The sequence below is a fragment of the Zootoca vivipara genome, chromosome 7 (assembly GCF_965207765.1).
Source record: "Zootoca vivipara chromosome 7, rZooViv2.hap1.1, whole genome shotgun sequence".
Classification (NCBI taxonomy): domain Eukaryota; kingdom Metazoa; phylum Chordata; class Lepidosauria; order Squamata; family Lacertidae; genus Zootoca; species Zootoca vivipara.
This window is the reverse complement of record NC_142590.1, coordinates 75,611,650-75,629,724: the sequence shown is the minus strand read 5'-3', so window position 1 is coordinate 75,629,724 and position 18,075 is coordinate 75,611,650. Positions and strand designations below refer to the sequence as shown.

The window sequence follows — 18,075 nt, the reverse complement described above, 5'->3', positions numbered from 1 at the left end:
ATGGCTGAGATGTTGATGAATAATTAAATAAAGTGAATGGAATGGCTGGGTTAAGTAGGGAGAGGACTCAAGGACTTAGCCTCCAAGAGGAGGCAGTATCTCACTTAGAGTACGGATAAACACTCTATTGCACTGATTCCTATATTCCTCCCTCTCTGGGGATGGGGTGCATGGAAGCATAAGGCTCATCCTCCCTCTCCTTTCTGGTTGCATGTACAAGACCTGTATGTTCACTATTCATTGTGATCGCCTTTGCTTGTGGATCCACCTTGCGCATTTTCTCTAATGTGCTAAAAGTCAATAAAGTTGTGTGCAGCTTGTTGCTGTATCAGTGATTTAAAAACCTAGGAAGCTGCCATATATCAGGTCAGGCAGTTGGTCCCTCTAACCCAGTTTGTGTATTCTGACTGGCTGTGCTCTCCAGAGTTTGGGGCCCAGATTTCCCCCATCACCAGCTCCATGAACCTTCCGCAAGTAAAAGTGGATTGAATGTGGTGCCTTCAGCATGCAAAGCATTGCAGCTGAGCTTTGGCCCTTTCCCTGATTGCATTAGAAGAGGATTAGAACAGTGCATCTCTTGAGTCTTTCCTTAATCCACTCACAGAGCAATGATTATCAGAACAAAGTGATCATTTTGAAGTTCCTTTGCCCCAAATTGTTTTCTTTGCTGGTTCACTATGATACAGAATTTGTTTTCGTCGTTGTTGGGTTTTTTTTTAAAAAAAAAAACCCACCGAAAATTCTTCGGCTTAAAAACAAACAAACGCACACAGAAAATGTAGCTAACAATCTGTTGCAGGGGGAGCATGAGCAGTACCAGATTCCCTGAGCAGACCTAGGATTCTAAATACAGTATGAGGCAATTAAGTCCTAAAATTGAAAGGTTAAAAAGATATTTTAAAAAAAGTTGAGGGATTTAATTCCAAAGCTACTTACACTACCGTGAAGACATAACCGGCAGGAGATATTTGGCACAGCCTTCTCCACCCTCGCTGGTTAAAACAACTGTGCTCACTTTATCATAAAGTGGCTTCTTCTTTTGTCTTACGTGCAATGAAACTTTCTGACTAAGCAAAACAATGAACTTTCAGCTCTCGTTCTCTCTTTTATGACACGGTGGTGCTTTTGCTTTCCTCAGGTTCAATGCAAGTGATGAATAAGACAAGGAGGATCATGGAACAGGGAGGTGCTCACTTCATCAATGCCTTCGTGACAACACCTATGTGCTGCCCGTCCCGCTCCTCAATTCTCACAGGGAAGTACGTCCACAATCACAACACCTACACCAACAATGAAAACTGCTCCTCTCCATCTTGGCAGGCCCAGCATGAAATTCGCACGTTTGCGGTGTACCTCAATAACACAGGCTATAGAACAGGTAAGACCAAAATGGGTGAGCTGCTTCCCTGGTAGGTTTTTCAGCCCTATGGCTCACCCCTGAGGCTATCAACTTTGGCGCTTGAAGGAATACAATGCATAACTTCTCCTAGTCGCTTGTCATCTGCCCAACAAACCCAGATTTCATTTATGCAGAGATAGATCTCCATCAAACTCATTAGATATCGCTAGCATTGGGATGAGGAATATGACAGAAGATATTTTATGTGTCTTACTATGAAATAAGGTGAAATAGGTACTGGGCACGTGATCAAGGGACCTGAGTGATAGGTGTGACCCATGGCAATAGTCCACCAACCAGAGGGATGGCAGAGAAATTTGGTCTGGTTAGCATTTTAATGTCAACCTACCTAATTGACACTTCCTAAACCAATATGTGAACCAAAACATAGTTTTCCTTTGAAATTCGCACTTCTCTGAATTTTCTTATGCATTCTCCAGGTGTGTACAAAATGCATATATTAGGGGAGCATGTGCAAAAATTAGTGAAAGCAACATACGAAAGGGGAAAATGCTTGTAAGTGTAAGAAATGTGTCTATTTGGGGAAATGAGTACTTACGTAAATGCTGTCGAAATTTGCAAACGGATGTGGAAATGTGATTAGCTGAAAATAAGATTAGGGATGGGGGAGATGAGAGGAACTTAAAGAAACCAAAATGGACAGATTCATCCATCATTACTACCAGGAAGTGCTTCTGCTCAAGTCTGGTTTGAAAGGAGTGAGAATTGCACAAGATCAAATGAATGTTGTTACACAACTCCTGTTCCTTTCAACGCCACTTGGGCAGAATGCTTGTAGATGGGCATTTTAGTTTGCATGTATGGAAAGCGATAGCATTTGGACTTCTGTCTTGGGATTCAAACTATCTTAGGCCAGTCTTGATTACTTTAGAACAGAGGTGTTAACTCAGATGGGTTTAGAGCAGGCATAGGTAAACTCGGCCCTCCAGATGTTTTGGGACTACAACTCCCATCATCCCTAGCTAACAGGACCCAGTGGTCAGGGATGATTGGAATTGCATAGCTGCCAAGTTATCCCTTTTTTACAGGGATTTTCCCTTATGCTGAATAGGCTTCCTCGCGAGAAAAGGGAAAACTTGGCAGCTATGGAATTGTAGTCTCAAAACAGGGCCGAGTTTGCCTATGCCTAGTTCAGAGGCTCATATTGTTTACCCAGCACCTGTCTCTCATCCATTCTTTATTCACTCGTTTTGATGGTGGAGGAACACATGGGTTAGCTTTTTAAAATAAATAAATACCAGTCGTCATCCAATCCCGTACTGCCTTTCTTCCTCATCTTGCCTGCTCAAACAGCACATCTCTAATCACCAGCTTCCCCTCCCCTGGGCCTGAACACTACCCTTGCAAATCCAAAATCTCTATCATCTAAGCCCCTTTCCTCCATACCATTGCTTTCTCTCCAAAATTGTCTTGAATTTGGTCTACCAAAATAGCTGCCAACATCCATCATGCCTCTCTAGAGCTCTCTTGTTTTATTTCCTTTATGGCAGAGGAAGCTGCAACTACCACCTGCATTTTGAACTATTCCATTGAAGTAGCTTGTCACCAACAGTACCCTGAATCCAGGGTGGGGCTACACCATAGCTGCCAAGTCTCCTGTTTTCCCTGGGAAAACCCCTTTTTTCTTACCTTTTCCCGGTGGTCCCCCGTATCACTTCGTCTCCCGTTTTTCTCCATTATTTTCTCCTGCCGGTGGCCATTTTTTTTCTTTCCGATTTGCCCTTCTATGGGCACCAAATAGATTTGCCCTTCTATTGGTGCCCATAGATGGGCGAAGCGACACCGGAAGTTGTGTCAGCACACTTCCTGACATGCATACAAGCGACTTTTGAAGCCGCCGGCGGCCATTTTGGGTGCCCATAGAAGGGCAAAGCAACACCAGAAGTTACATCGACGCAACTTCCGGTGTAAAATGGCTGCCGGTCCCGGATTTTGCAGTCCGGAACTTGGAAGGTAAGGGCTACACGCAAGAAGAAAACACTATAAATAAGTCAGAAATTAAATCATTATAACAAAAGAAAAGCAAAACACTATGGAAAATTGCATAGAATTTTATTTTGCTCTCCAGCGCCATCTGATGTTGTATGTTTATAGCACATTCAGAACACTGTTTTTTAACTAATGTAGCTGAGCCTCCAGTCTGGTGGTCTCAGAGCCATTGTTGCAGTTCTGCAGCATTGAGAATTACAACATTCAAGGCTTGAGCTAATGCCCACCACTTCTTTGGAGCAAACTCTGGATCCACATTTCTGTCTTGCAGGCTGGCAGGAGACCTTGTGATTAACGTAGTGTAATCATTGTCATCTTATGTCAAGTCAAGCAGGTGTGTTTTCATACCATTCTTGTGTCTGAATGCTATTTTGGGAGGTGATGAGCAATAATTAATACTTATGCTCTGTGGAACAATAGAGTTGCCTGTCTAGACTGAAGCCTTGAGGTGTTACTGCAATTTAAAAGTTGACTAGTAAACATAGTAACATTACTTTCTAGCTTCTCGTGTTGCTTCTACTCAGCAGCCAGACTAGGAACATGCCTTCAAACAAATTAGATCATTTCCTTGCTTTGTTCTGCTCAGATAAAGACCCTGAATTAGTCTGTGATGGAATAAATTGAGGGAAGTGTGGACACCCTATTACTCTGTAGCTGTTTCCTTTTGTTTAATAAGGGCATTAATGTTTTTGTGCCTACAAAATGTGCCACAGACAAAAGTTAACACCTGCTTTTGTCCTTTCCATGAGTACTGGATTTGTTGTTGTTTGATCATGCCAAACCCAGCTGTCTGAGCGTTCTGGAGCCAAATTGTGAAAAACTGTGTCCTGCTCACTCACAGCTCTGAATTCCTAGCATTGATTCTAGGTGAATAAGTTCAGGTACAAGTTACGTTGAATATGCAGTGAAAACTCACCGGATATTGAGCTGCACCTTGCAAACCATCTTTTTAATTTGGATGTGCTCTTATGCCTTTCATTATGTCACGGTGCAAATGAGCTGCGCAAAGTGGCTTTTTGCAAACCTTCCTGTGCTGCTTTTGGAGGTTGAGAGAGAGGAACAGCACTGGCTGGGTGGGGGAAGCAGTTTCCATTGAATGAAAACTGCTTCCTGCTCCTTGAGCAAAGGTGTGTTCCTACCATCCATCAGCTGATGGGGCGTTTGAAACAAACCTTACGACATACCTTGCTCTAGCAAAGAAACAATTGGGAGCCCACCCTCAGCTCCTGATTGTACCTTTGAAACCCTACCTTTACCCATCCCATACCTGGTGCCATGTATTATTTTTTGTTTTAAGCTGTTTTTAAAATTGTGTAATATTTTAATATTAATGTTATGTTTCACTTGTTGTAACTTGCCCTGGGTAAAGAGTGGGTTGTTGATGATGATGATGATGATGATGCACACTACATCAAACTTGGCATGGTGGGCCAAGTTAGGTCTGCAAACTGGTGGTTCCACACCTAGATTTTGGAACATATAAACAAAATCTATTACAAACCTCAGGCTAATTCCAAACTAATAAAGAGCAAAACTCAGAAATAACAAACACCTGATTAAAAGCACAATATCTATCATAATCTATAACATAATACACAAACTGAGCATCCAATAGTACAATAATGCCAAAAAAAACCCCAACTTATATCTTATCAGTTAAAGCAGAACAGTAACATGATTGTACCATGTCGAAATGCTCCAAATAGAGGATATGTTGTTATTGTTGTTTAAAAGGCTGTGAGCTATCTGTTTCATTTCTTCTTTCTCCTTCGATCACTGTAGAGTAAATAAAGTTCACTGTAAGCTTTTCTGATTTCTTTTTCTCTGTGGTCCCTGTAGAGCACAGAGTGCATTTAGGATTTCATCAGGGAATTCTCACGCAGGCAGAATCATTCTCAGCAATGGGCAATCATTCTGTCACCACCAGCTTAAAGAACATCTGCACAGCCACCAAAAATCAATGGATGATGTCATTGGACTGCTGTGTTGCACTTAGCCAGGGGATCAGAAAGCACTCTCTGAATGCATGTTTTGCATTCTTTCAGAGCGGGCCTTCAACACTTCTTTTACTCATCTCCAGCATTTAAAACTCCCATTGTACTAGGCACCTTTTGCGACAAGGAGTATCATTAGTGCGAGCAGTTTCTGAGCTCTGGGCGCAGTACTGCGCCTAACATTTCAGATTAAAACTGCAGAGTGGAAGGAAAGGAGGACCTTTTTCTGCCTCCCCACTTCCAGCCACTCTCTGAAGGCTGGAGAAGAGATCCTCTTAAGAGTATTGGGGGGGGGGCAGGCAGGGGAAGCATGACTTTGTTTTTTGCAGTCTTCAGATGAGGACTAGGCCATGAGAAAAATGAACATAAGATTCTAGCTGCAGTTATTCATTTTCAGCTTTGTATTCTTATAAAAAAAAAAGTGCACCTAGGCATTCTGTTGTTGCACCCATGACCTAGGTTTAAGGTGTCATTTAAGCTCCAGGCTTTCATATCCCAGTTTCTAACGCTGCTCATCTCACTTGGGATTCCACTGCAGCAAGTTTTGTAGTCACTTGGAAATGGGGAGAGTTGTGGGGAAACACATCATGACTGTTTCTTGCCCCCTGACTCCGACTCCATTGCCATCGCTTCCTGCTCCACCACTACCACCAGCTGGTTGAGGTCCTTCCCCCTCCACAGAGGCTCTGCAGGAAGGGCAAAGGAAAGAGCTGCCAAATTGGCTTCCCCCTCTCTCAGACTCGGGGATTGAAAGGGGGGGAGCTATGTCTTCCATCCCTGAGTGCTAGCCTTCAACCACCCCCTCTGCTTCATCACCTTCATCAACCTCCGCTCAGGAATGCAAAACCATGCCAGATCCTGATGAAGCTGAGGGGCACATGACACCTTTTGCATCTGGCTCTTTCATCCCACAGCCACCATTTTGCATTTGGTTCCAGTTGGTGGGCCTTGAGCTTCTTAGTAAACAAACTGTTCTGTAGCTCTCCTTGGTACAGCCCTGATCAGAGACAATGGAATCCGATATTCTGTTCCCTGCCCCACACTGCCTTGTCATAGTCCTTCTGTGCTGATTTGTTTTTCAAAAATTCAATTCAACCCTCAACTTAGGTTCATAATGCTTAAAAAACTTTGAATGAACTCCTGCATGGACTGTTGTCTTTAGCCACTTCTCCTGGATGCTTTTAACATTGTCTTTATTTTTACTTTTCTGTGGTCAGCATCGCAGCCAGATACTAACAAGGAAGTGCTTCTTCCATCACAAGTTGTCTTGCAGCTTTTCCAATTCTGCTTTCCATTTGCTATCCCTGGCTCCACCCGAGTGGATGATTGCAGATTAATTTTGTCCACAGTGATCATCTTTTAACCTGTTCCTTTATTTGCACTGTGGCATTTCCTTTCCCGGTAGCAATAGCAGCAGAGGTTTCGAAAGAAGAAGAAAATCCAGGCAGATGCAGATGCAGCCAGATTTAATATTGTTACTGCTACCAGCAGCGGAGAAATGCTACTTGGTGCGGTCATGTTATCCTCACAACAATTCTGTGAGGTGGGTTAGGCTGAAAGACAATGACTGTCCCAAGGTCACCCAGTGAGGTTCATGGCTGAGTAAGATGTTGGCCACTGGCCCTGGTCCAACACTCTAACCCTACACTGAATTGGTATACAAATATGTACCCACTTGTTGCATTCATAAAAACAAAAAACAAATTTGCAACTGGCATTATGCTGGACACGATTGGGTAAAACAGGTTTTGTTGAAGACTATAGAATACTTTACCAGGACCATTTCTGCATGAATGTTGACTGCTCTCTTTAAAAAAAATATGCCTGTGTGATAAGAGGTAGCCAAATATTAAGGCTTTGAGGTCATATCTCCATATTTGATATATACAGTGAGGAATTGTTCTTGTGTGCCAAAGGACCCTACCCATATACAGTAGAGAGGTTCCTGTATTTTCTTGGGTGCTGCGCTGGAAGTTGCACAGGAAAGCAACTTAAGTAAACATGTCAAGTTAAAAGTTGAAGGTTAGTCTGTGGAAGATCTGCCACTTTCAGGCTGAGTCATCGGTGCATTAAAGAGTGGCCACTCTTGGATCAATAGGGCGTGGCAAAAGAAGACTGAAGGAGGAAACAAAGGACTCATTGCAGTGAGGATTTATTGGTGTCAAAAAACTGTTTCTCCTAAAGCCTCCTTATATAAACATTTACAAAAGGAATGATCTGCATGGGTTTTTCTTTCTTTCTTGTTGGTTGTATCTCCTTCCAGGAGACAGCATTTAAAAGGAGGAATGTGACTTGGGAAGATAGGTCTGTTTCTTGTTCCTGGAGTCAAGAATAACACGGTGTTCAAGTGGGAGCAAGGACATAGCTGATAAGGAAGCAGGATCTTGGCATGAAGGGAAAGAGTCAGGGGTTGGTAGGTCATTAGGGGGCTGGCAATATGCTCGTGGGACTGGTTAACTCAGCTTCTTCTTCAGAATCCCCAACTGGCTTATTTTATTTTATTACTTTGTTTTATTCATAAAAATTATACACCTCTTGATTGTAAAGAACCACAAAGTGGTTTAAGTGCATTATATATCCCTTCCCACAGCAAAAAGCCTTAAGAGCCAACAAAAAGATTCAGTAATAAAAATTACTGTACATAGGCATGTGAACACACTTAGAATTCAACAACATAGAAGGGTTCGTCCTTCTCAACCATCGGTGCATGGGGAAACAAAAACAGCTTCCGCATCATGAACAACTTGAGAAAGTTGAAAGTTGGTGCCAGGTGGACCACCCAGGGAAGAGCATTTCCATAGTTTGGGAGCTATTACAAAAAAGGCCAATTCTCTTGTCCCCACCCCCTGGACCTTGGTGGTGGTACACCAAGAAGGGCCTCAAATGATGAGCTCAGCATCCTTGTTCATATGGGGAAACACATCTCTGTAAGTATTGGGTCCCAAGGCTTTTAAAGGTCAAAAACAGCACTTTGAATTGGGCCTGGGAACTTTGTTGAGCTTTCCTGCAAGGGTTCCTGTTTCCTCATTGGATAAGGTCTGGTTAGACCGATAATATGAAGGAGTGATGATTTATTTTTAATCTTTTTAGGAAAAGTTGTTATCTGTATTTTTGTCAGGGCTGGACTGAACCCCCCACCCCCACCCCATCCAGGCTTCAACACAATTTTGGGAAGAGGAATGCAAATAGTTTTTGCCCCACATACAGGTGAAACTCGGAAAATTAGAATATCATCGAAAAGTGCATTTATTTCAGTAATGCAACTTATTATTTTTTATTTTTATTTTTACAAATGCTTTCTTTTGGAAATTCCACAGTAATAAAACAAATAGTTAAAATAATACAAAATTAAACATCGCTATTACATTTCATTAATTACATTCCATTTATAATTGACCCGCCTAACGACAAATAATTACATTTACAACAAATCAAGACTTGACATATCTTGCTTTGCATGTCATCAATCTATCTCATATATTGGTTTCACCTTTTAAATTGCGTTACTGAAATGCACTTTTCGACGATATTCTAACTTTCCAAGTTTCACCTGTATCAATTTCACCTGTATTAATTTTGTGACAGCAGTCACGAAATTAAAAGACGCCTGCTTCTTGGGAGAAAAGCAATGACAAACCTACACAGCATATTAAAAAGCAGAGACATCACCTTGCCGACAAAGGTCCATATAGTTAAAGCTATGGTTTTCCCAGTAGTGATGTATGGACGTGAGAGCTGGACCATAAAAAAGGCCGATCGCCGAAGAATTGATGCTTTTGAATTATGGTGCTGGAGGAGACTCTTGAGAGTCCCATGGACTGCAAGAAGATCAGCCCTGAGTGCTCACTGGAAGGACAGATTATGAAGCTGAGGCTCCAATACTTTGGCCACCTCATGAGAAGAGAAGACTTCCTGGAAAAGACCCTGATGTTGGGAAAGATGGAGGGCGCTAGGAGAAGGGGACGACAGAGGACGAGATGGTTGGACAGTGTTCTCGAAGCTATGAACATGAGTTTGACCAAACTGCGGGAGGCAGTGCAAGACAGGAGTGCCTGGCGTGCTATGGTCCATGGGGTCACGAAGAGTCGGACACGACTAAATGACACAACAACAACAACAGCAACAACAACAAGCTGTAGGTTTTCTTTTCCTTACTGTTATATGTCACTGATGCAAGCATGCATAAGTTTACCATAAGATCAATTAAGCAGAAAATGCAATCAATTAAACACAGTGTGTTGTTCCTGTAAAATACTTTCCATGGGACCACAGGTTTTTTACGTTCACCAGCCACTGCTAATGTGCGGTACCTAATAGTAGATAATATTGCTAGAATAATAACTGAATTGTAACCTTTTGCAAATAAGTGGTTGATTGTAAAGGGAAGAAAATTGCTCAGAGTCAAAGAGACAAAAGGGCAAATAACGGAAGTATATTATCGAAGGTTGCAGAATAAGTCAGAGCCAGGAATAGGGACTCTGGTTTCTGAGTCACAGTTCGCTGTGCTGACTCCTAACCACTGAAACCAGATCTATTCCCACTGGGACTTCTATGTTTATGCTGTATGCATTACAGCTGAGGTAAAAAGAAGAAGGCCTGAATTCAACATTGAACCAAGAAAGGGGTGTTTTATTCTGCAGCAAATAGTCCTAGAATGACTATAAATGATACCTGGAAGGTAGATTCTGAAGCATGCAACATCAGAATTGTGCTGAGGGGGTCCTAATGGTTAGAATCTAGCCTGTACAGCTCATTTCATGTGTAATCTTGCAAAAAGTGGAACTTACAGGGTGGAATTCAACATAGTGCTAAGGGAAATGTTCTGTCAGCAGAAGGATTTGTATTTGCAGAAGAGGATTTCCCCAACTGTCCTTCATGCCCCCTAAATATGATCTAGGGGATCCTACAACCCTCTGGAGGTTTTGGGAGGGTGTGAGGTGCACATGTGGGAGGGGAATGGGAAAGTCTGTTGCAGAAATACTTGCACTGATGGGAAGCCATAGTAGAATGCTAGCCTTTAATCCAGACTTGCTATGCATCCAGACCAAAAATCTTGTCATACAGCATTCTTGTTCATTGCCTCATAACTAACATTAGCATATTTTCCATGCATGTGTTTTTCCTTTACATTCTCTTCCCCCGCACCCCTTTTAATTTATATTTTTCCAGCGTTTTATAATAATGAACAACACATGCTAGAGATACCCTCTCTGCATGTGGGGGGGGGGAGTCCCATCAAATAAATACTTCAGAAAGCAGGTCTCCAAAATCCATGGAAAAGAAATTGATAACAATATCCAATGGGAAACCCATTCAAGAAAGGGGGGGGAAATACGCAATATATTATCATTCCTTACCCAACAGCAGTAAATTGCTTCATTACGGCCTGACCCTTACCCAGTGTGTGTTAAGATAAATGGTTTGACCTTTTGTAGAAAGCAATTGATCAGAATAGGAATTCTCAACTAATACATATCTTCCTACCGAAAAGTAGCAACAATAGATTTATGTCTCCTCCACTGGCTCAGAATCCTTGGGGAGAGATCCACTAAAAGCTATACAGCTGATTGATTGATTGATTGATTGATTGCTAAGCTTGATATTTACCATTGATGTGTATTGAAACACTTTTGTTAACATCATAGAACTGCAGGAAAACCTAATCTAAAAGCCTTTTATAATCTAGTTTGGTTTCTGCTTTAATAACCGTAAAGATGTCAACCATTCTTCTCTGTAAGAAACTACGGTAGCTGCTAGCCCTCCACACTGTTAGGTACCCCATTAACGATCTGATTCCTGTGAGGAATTAGCATGGTGGGTCCCTCACGTGCCTCAATATATTTGATGATGTACCCTGAAAAAAAGGGAGACAGCCGGGATGTATCCATATCTATAAAAATGAAGCTAAAGAATCAATACAAACATTTAATGCTCCCTTGCCACACTGCCAACCATTATGTCTATTTTCTTTCTCCCCCCCCCTCTTTATTTTTACCTGAATATATCTTTGCTCAGTGTATTTTTAAATTGTCTTAAGAGGCTTCTCCTTTCATTTTTCCTCCATTGGTAATGCATTGTTCTGAAGGGATGCCAGCACCTGCCTTTAAAGAATAATGCTTTCTCATATTGATTTATCATTTCAGCCAAGAAGTAATATTTAGTTTGGTATTTGCAAAGAAATGGGATTCTTATCTTGAAGCCGTCAGAACAGTAAAAACCTAAGCAGGGTATTTGCCCGTTTGTCAAAGGCTTTCTGCAATCCATGTTAGATTTAGATCTTATGGAGACTGCATTACTAAAATAAAGAAACAGAAAAGGCTTTGTTGCATTATTGAACCCATGACTTTTTCGGAAAGATGATATATTTCCCTTGAGAATACGAGCAACTTATAGAAGCCTAATAATATACTCTGGCCCTGGTAAATATGCCACATTCCCAGCTTTGATCTTGTTCTGCCATTAACATGCGGAACTGCTGTTGGAAATTTGGAAGGTGGAGCTACACGTTCCATATGTGTGTTTTTGCCAGAGTTTCTTCTTGTGGGTGTTGCGAAATGCAGCTGCTGAGGATACAGTTTGAAGAGGGAAGCTGTCATGGGATGAGAGCTGTCATTTCCCCCACAAAATAATCACTGCCATCCTTCTGATTTTACCTCCTGTCAGGGAAAAGCTACAGTTCCTCATGTTTCCTTTTCTCTACCCCACAGTTTGAGAGATACTTTCAGTTGGGAAAAGCCATTGGAAAAATAGGAAACCCCTCTCCTCTAGCATTCATCTTCCCCTTCAAATTACTATTGCAGTGCCAAATTTGAATTTTGTAACACAAAATTAAGAATCATGGGAACTACATTGGACCCAACATTGTTCTGCGCTCACAATGACCCACTTTGCATAAGCTAAACCATGGCTTAGCATGAACCTGTGAGTTCCTGGAATGGAGATCATGGCTGCTGTGCTCCTTACCCAGTCCTCTTGTTATGCTACCCAGGACCAAGCCATGGTTTGGTGTAGCGTGTCATTTGAACCTGAGCTCCTAGTTTGTCTTGCTCAAGACAAATCAGGAGCTGTAACCAAGGATTACTCTTGAATTTACTGCTCACAGACAAACCAGGAGCCCCAGGTTCAGACAAGCCAAAGGCTGCAGGGCAGCCAAGGAAGGAGTGCAACTGCTGCCGTGATCTCCTTTCCAGGAACCTTCACACTAATGCATCCACACTAAGCCAAGGTTTAGCTTGGTATTATGTATGAACTGAGCCAGGAGTAACTCAGTGAACTCAGTGAGACCTAGTGGGACAAGGAGAAGGGCCTTTTGGTTGTGCCCTTCGCCTATTGGTTGTGCCCTTGGCTGATTGTGATTCATTAGCTTGTATTTGAAAATTTATTGTTTGGTGATGATGTATTAATAAGCCCTAGCTCATTAATACATCTATAAGCAGCTATAGAATTGCATTGTAAAAAGGGTGGTGCTGTGTTAGCATGACCTTCATTGTGCCAGGTTTGGAGGCAAAGCTGGCAAGTTGCAAGACTTCCTTATAGAAAGTGTAGCTATATAGCAGCTTACTCTGTTTTATTGAAGAAGAGCAGGGTATTTTAATGCCTTCATCATCACAGAGGTATCTGTGGAGGGGATATATTGATTGAAAATGTTTAGCCAACCAGATTGGTAGTTGGATTCCTATTGAAGATATTTGGCAAGCCAACATGACAGTGATGTGGAATTGAGGTCTAGAGTGATCATTCTGTGATACTGTACTATGGATACTGTGGACAAAACTGTATTGAATTAATTCTTTAAAAAAATTAAATGAAAAAACTTGAACAAAACCCTGGTTAAGCATACTTACCCTTCTCAAAGAACCATGCCTACTGCTGTTTCCAATCTGGAGACAAGAGCGTTTTGGGAACTAACATGGAACTGGCTCTACATATCCTGTTTGGCTTCTCCAAACCTCTTAATTTCTTTGCAGGAACAACTTTCCTTGAGTAATACACCCCCAGGCACTCCCTAGTTACATTTTGCTTCGCTTTAGTCCTCAAATTTTGTTTCATCCCTGTTGAGCCCTTGCTTCAGATGCTACTCTAAGCTCCAGAGTTTGAAACTGGAATGAAATTTCAACTAAATCTTGTTCCTTGTGAATCCTGTAATCAGTAAATACCCTTTAGCATACATTTATGGAAAGGAAAGGGCAACTTGGAGCAGTTTTAGGTTTTCATACCTTAACTCACAGAGAAACATCAACCAACATTTATAAAAACATAAATGTCTGTGCTTCTTGCCAAAGTTTCTCCAGAAAGAAGCTACTTTAAAATGTCACGGTATCTTACAGTTCCTTGTGTCTGAAAGCGACTTCTGGGAGGGTGGAATGTTTGTGGTCAGAAGAACCAGTCAGACTCTTAATGGGTGGGAGGTTTCTCTTAATTGAGTTCATTAAGACTATACTGTCTCCTTTGTCTATTTATTTATAAACCCATGTTTTTCCTAGTGTGTCTTCCAAGTTTATTGCTAAATGGAACAAAACCAATTCTGTTTATAAAGGTACTTTTTACATAACATAAGCTGGGACCTTTCCAGAGTTAAGCAATCTTGTAAAATAAATAAATATTGTGGGCAAAATTATGCATATATATTATTATTATTTATTTAAAAAATAGCCCTGATGTCTGAATGTGGCACTGTAAGTTTGTGAAAAATCTTATCAGCAGACACAGAACATAAAGATTTCTCTGCTCATTGTAGGTAAGAGTCTGCGTAGATGGGTTACATTTCCAGGGCTCAGATAAATTATAAATTGTGGGTTTTTATCCCACTGTTACATTGGACAGAGCTAACAAATTTTGAATGGCAGTTTCAAGCATATTAAATTAAGGAAACATGCAGAATTAAAGGAAGGAAAGATGCCGCCCAAGGCATAGCACTCTGCAGAAATAATTCGCAACACTGTCGATCCACAAAAGCTTGAACTGGCCTTGGTAGCCAACGGCAATTTGTACTTGCCAACATTCCTTCTCTGCTGCTGGGGGAAGTGTTCAGGTCCGTGCCATCTTGCTGAGCCTCGTGGGCAATGTGATCCTGCAACCTCCATCCTGAGCACTAAGCTGGGGATAGCAGGCTTGTCCCTGTCCTGCAGAGCCCTGGAGCCATTCGGAAACCAGTGAGACATTTATATTGCATTGTGCTGGGAGCCTCTTCCCTTCTGCAGGCTCTAAAGATAGGGAGGGTGTTTTCTGCCAAATTTAAAAAGGCATCCGCCAGTAGTCAGCTGAAAAGTATGTTAGTGGACCTCCGTCCAGAGCCAAATGTAATTTTACATGAAATAGCCTATCAAGAGGTGAAAAGTGTAAGGATATTTTGGATGGCATAATGGCACCAGGTGCAAAATCTGCTTAGTATTTTGAAACTTAAATTAAAAAACAAACAAACCACTGTGTACAAGGCAGAGGCAGTATGCGGGACATCATGCTATCTTGGGCTAAAATGCTGCTGAAAAGAATTGCTTTGTTTTGCCATTTGGAGATGTTCTGTTCTCCTGTGCCCAGCAGCTGCTCCAGCCAGAAGCTTAGAGTTGCGGCTCAGCCATTTGTGGAATATTAATTCTCCATCTGTTTAAAAAAAATGGTTTCATTGGTTTTTGGTAGGAAAGGTTTTAATTGTTTTTAGAATGGTTACTTTTGTTTTGTATTTTATCTCATTTTTTTTATCTTTTTGCGCGCTGCTTTGATGGCTTCAGGCTGTGAAGTGGTTTATACATTTGTTAAATAAATAAATGAGAGGCAAGGAGAGGAGTAGGAATAGTGCCAAATGCAGCTGTGTATAGTTGTGATATAATGGCGAGGCACGGAAACCTTCAGATGGCTGTGTTCCAACCTTTCACTGTGGACAAGGATCAATATCCCTATCCATCATCCCTAGATACTGAGGCAAGGAGAAGAAATCTACTCCACTATTCAATTACCCACACATTACTGTGGATTGCACTTAACTCTCTAAATATTGGAAGTGTCTCAGGAAGCAGAGTAACCGGAGAAAGTGTTTGATTCCACAGTCCTTTCTTGGGAGAGCATGGCTGTCCATTTATTGTTTTACTCCAGTATTCACCCACCTGATGCCCTCCAGATGTTTTAGGCTACAATTTCCATCAGCCCCGGCTGAGACTGATGAGTGTCATCTTAAACATCTGTAGGGCACCAGGTAGGTGAACGCTGCTTGACATCATAACACCTTGGCATTTACTTTGCATGTTGCTGTTGTTTTAGTCTGGTTGATGCAAATGACCTAATTAAAGGCAAAGGCAGTGTGACTTTAACGTCAGAGTGATGAACTGGAATTTGTTAGTACTCTTCTGGCTTTGCATGAACTTGGATACAAACTAGCTGTTAGGTACCTGTGCAAAACTCCTATGCCTGCCTGTGCAATGTGACTTGGATTCTTGCATTGTATTTTAATGTATATTAGCTCTTTGCTGGCTGGCTAGTTTCCTTCTTCCTCTTTGCTGCTGGAAAAAGAAGTTGAGCATTGTCATGGAGTGGATGAGGAGATCTGCAGCAGCACAAGGAGTGCCAACTTGGCCCCAGGACAGTGGATGCCTGGGGCCGTGGCTGCCAAGAAGCATGCATAGCCCTGGCATTGAAATTTGTGGGTGCTTGGGCATCCAGTACCCCAGGGAGTTGGCACCTATGAGCAGCACTGAGAGGGTTGGAAGGAAGGTCTTCTGCAGTAGCAGCTGTCAAAGCTGAAAGCTGCTGTAGTACGTGGAACACATACAATTACAAAACAGAAGTATTTTATTAGGGAGATTTAATCCCATAAACAGCACATTGTTGTGCATATCTACTATCTCTTGAGGACTGAGGTGGAAGGAAACCAGTTTTGCTGCTTTGAAGCACCAAGAATGGTGCAGAGTGCTGTTTGGTGATGCACTTGTGACATCTCAAAGCACACACACCCTTCTCCCTGGAAGAAATTGGTGCTTGGATATCTGGAGGCAAGAACATGTGGCATGAAGATGAAGGGAAGCTAGGCTTGGCAATCTAGCTATCTAGCAGGCCCTTGTTTTTAGCTACACCTGTATGCATCTTTATAGAGACTATAGCAATAAAATAGTAACATAATAATAAAATAATAAATACTTTATTGTCACTGTACCACTTGTTTACAGTGAGCTAGTCCATTGGCTGATATGGGTTTATTAAGCAGCTCATTAAAAAAACAGATTTCAAAAGTCTCTTCAAAAATTTCTGAACCCAGGATGGTGTTGATTTCATGACCTCTTGCCCATAATTTTCTGGAGCAGCCCATTTCTCTCTAAGAATACAGAAAGAGGACCAAGAGTGGTTTTCTGATCCCACCTCTTTTGTACAATTGTTGTAACCATATGAGATCTGCATCTGGCCAGACACAATGAGATAACTGCCAGGAGTCCATTCACATTTAAAGGAGTGGTCCTAACCCACCTTCTCTGGCAGTATCAGTAGGTTGGGAGGCAGGATGATCAGGCCAGATGCTGTTGCTTAGGGTTTCAGCCCTAAGTGTCCGGATGGAAATTGCTGAAATGTCTGGGCCTGGGCTGACTCAGCCCCTCTCCCTCCCCACTTCTGGATCACCTTGCTTCAGGGTCTACATCCTGTAGCTGGAAGGGAGAGTGGCACACCAACAGGAGGCTGCCTTATCTGGGCTCAGAGACCCCTCCACCTAATCCAACTCCCCCACTGATTCAAGTCTGGAGTCATTGGGTGTTGAATTACTCTGGTGGAAAAACACCAAGTCCCAGGAAGGACAGGCAGACTAGACAGAACATGCTTCCTAAAAGAGGCCCTGGTCATTGAAAAGGTGTCACGAGTCATTTGCTGTGTGGCAGACAGGATTGTACAGAATGAATGCAATTTACATGCCCATCATCAACTGAAAGGTGAAAATTGTAACTTTTTTGGTAAAGTTTTCCTTCCACGTTGCTAAGAGGGGATCCTTAATCACTTGTTATAGGTGAGCAAGCCAGTGGCCACTTGCAACCCTTGCTGTAAATTTTCTGGGCAAGTTCAGAGTCCCTTCCCTATTCTGTTTTATGCTTAATGCACTGTTAGTGCTAAGTGTTAAAGCATTTGCTTTAAAATAAAATATTAAAATAAAATATGATTGGATAGGGAAAATATGATCACTTTGTCTGCAAGAGCCGAAAACTAAAGAGCTCTATACTATAGCATGATTATCTCCAATACATTTATGTATTGCTGTCTCCTCACAATGTCTCCTCTCCCCCTTTTTGCTTCCAGCTTTCTTTGGGAAATACCTGAATGAATATAATGGTTCCTATGTGCCTCCTGGTTGGAAAGAATGGGTTGGATTGCTCAAGAATTCTCGTTTTTACAACTACACGCTCTGTAGAAATGGAGTGAAGGAAAAGCACGGATTTGACTACTCTAGGGTAGGTTCTTGCTGATTTATTTTCATTTCCCTCCCCTGCCCACAACTGTGGGAACAGTACGGATGCTTTATGATTTCAGTCTAATTAAAGTATTTGTTTCATATTTGAAAGCTGCTGCTGGTAATATAAACTGCAATCCATAAACCTGCTCCTTTAGACTGCACATTATCGTTTTACTTCTGGAGGGATGTATAATTTAAATTTTATTTAGTGACAGCAAGCAGTTCTTAAGCCAGTAAGCACTTCAGTATGT

At 41.8% G+C, this 18,075-nt stretch overlaps 1 protein-coding gene across 6 annotated transcripts in view; it reads left to right on the top strand.

Moving 5' to 3' along the window:
• SULF2 (sulfatase 2) overlaps positions 1-18,075 on the top strand; it is a 241,049-nt gene that overhangs the window by 163,574 nt on the left and 59,400 nt on the right. For all 6 annotated transcript variants that reach the window (XM_035124105.3, XM_035124104.3, XM_035124102.3 and 3 more), the window contains 2 exons: positions 1,139-1,378; positions 17,671-17,822. In XM_035124105.3, the coding sequence (XP_034979996.1) occupies positions 1,139-1,378; positions 17,671-17,822 (392 nt within the window). The remainder of the gene's footprint in view (positions 1-1,138; positions 1,379-17,670; positions 17,823-18,075) is intronic.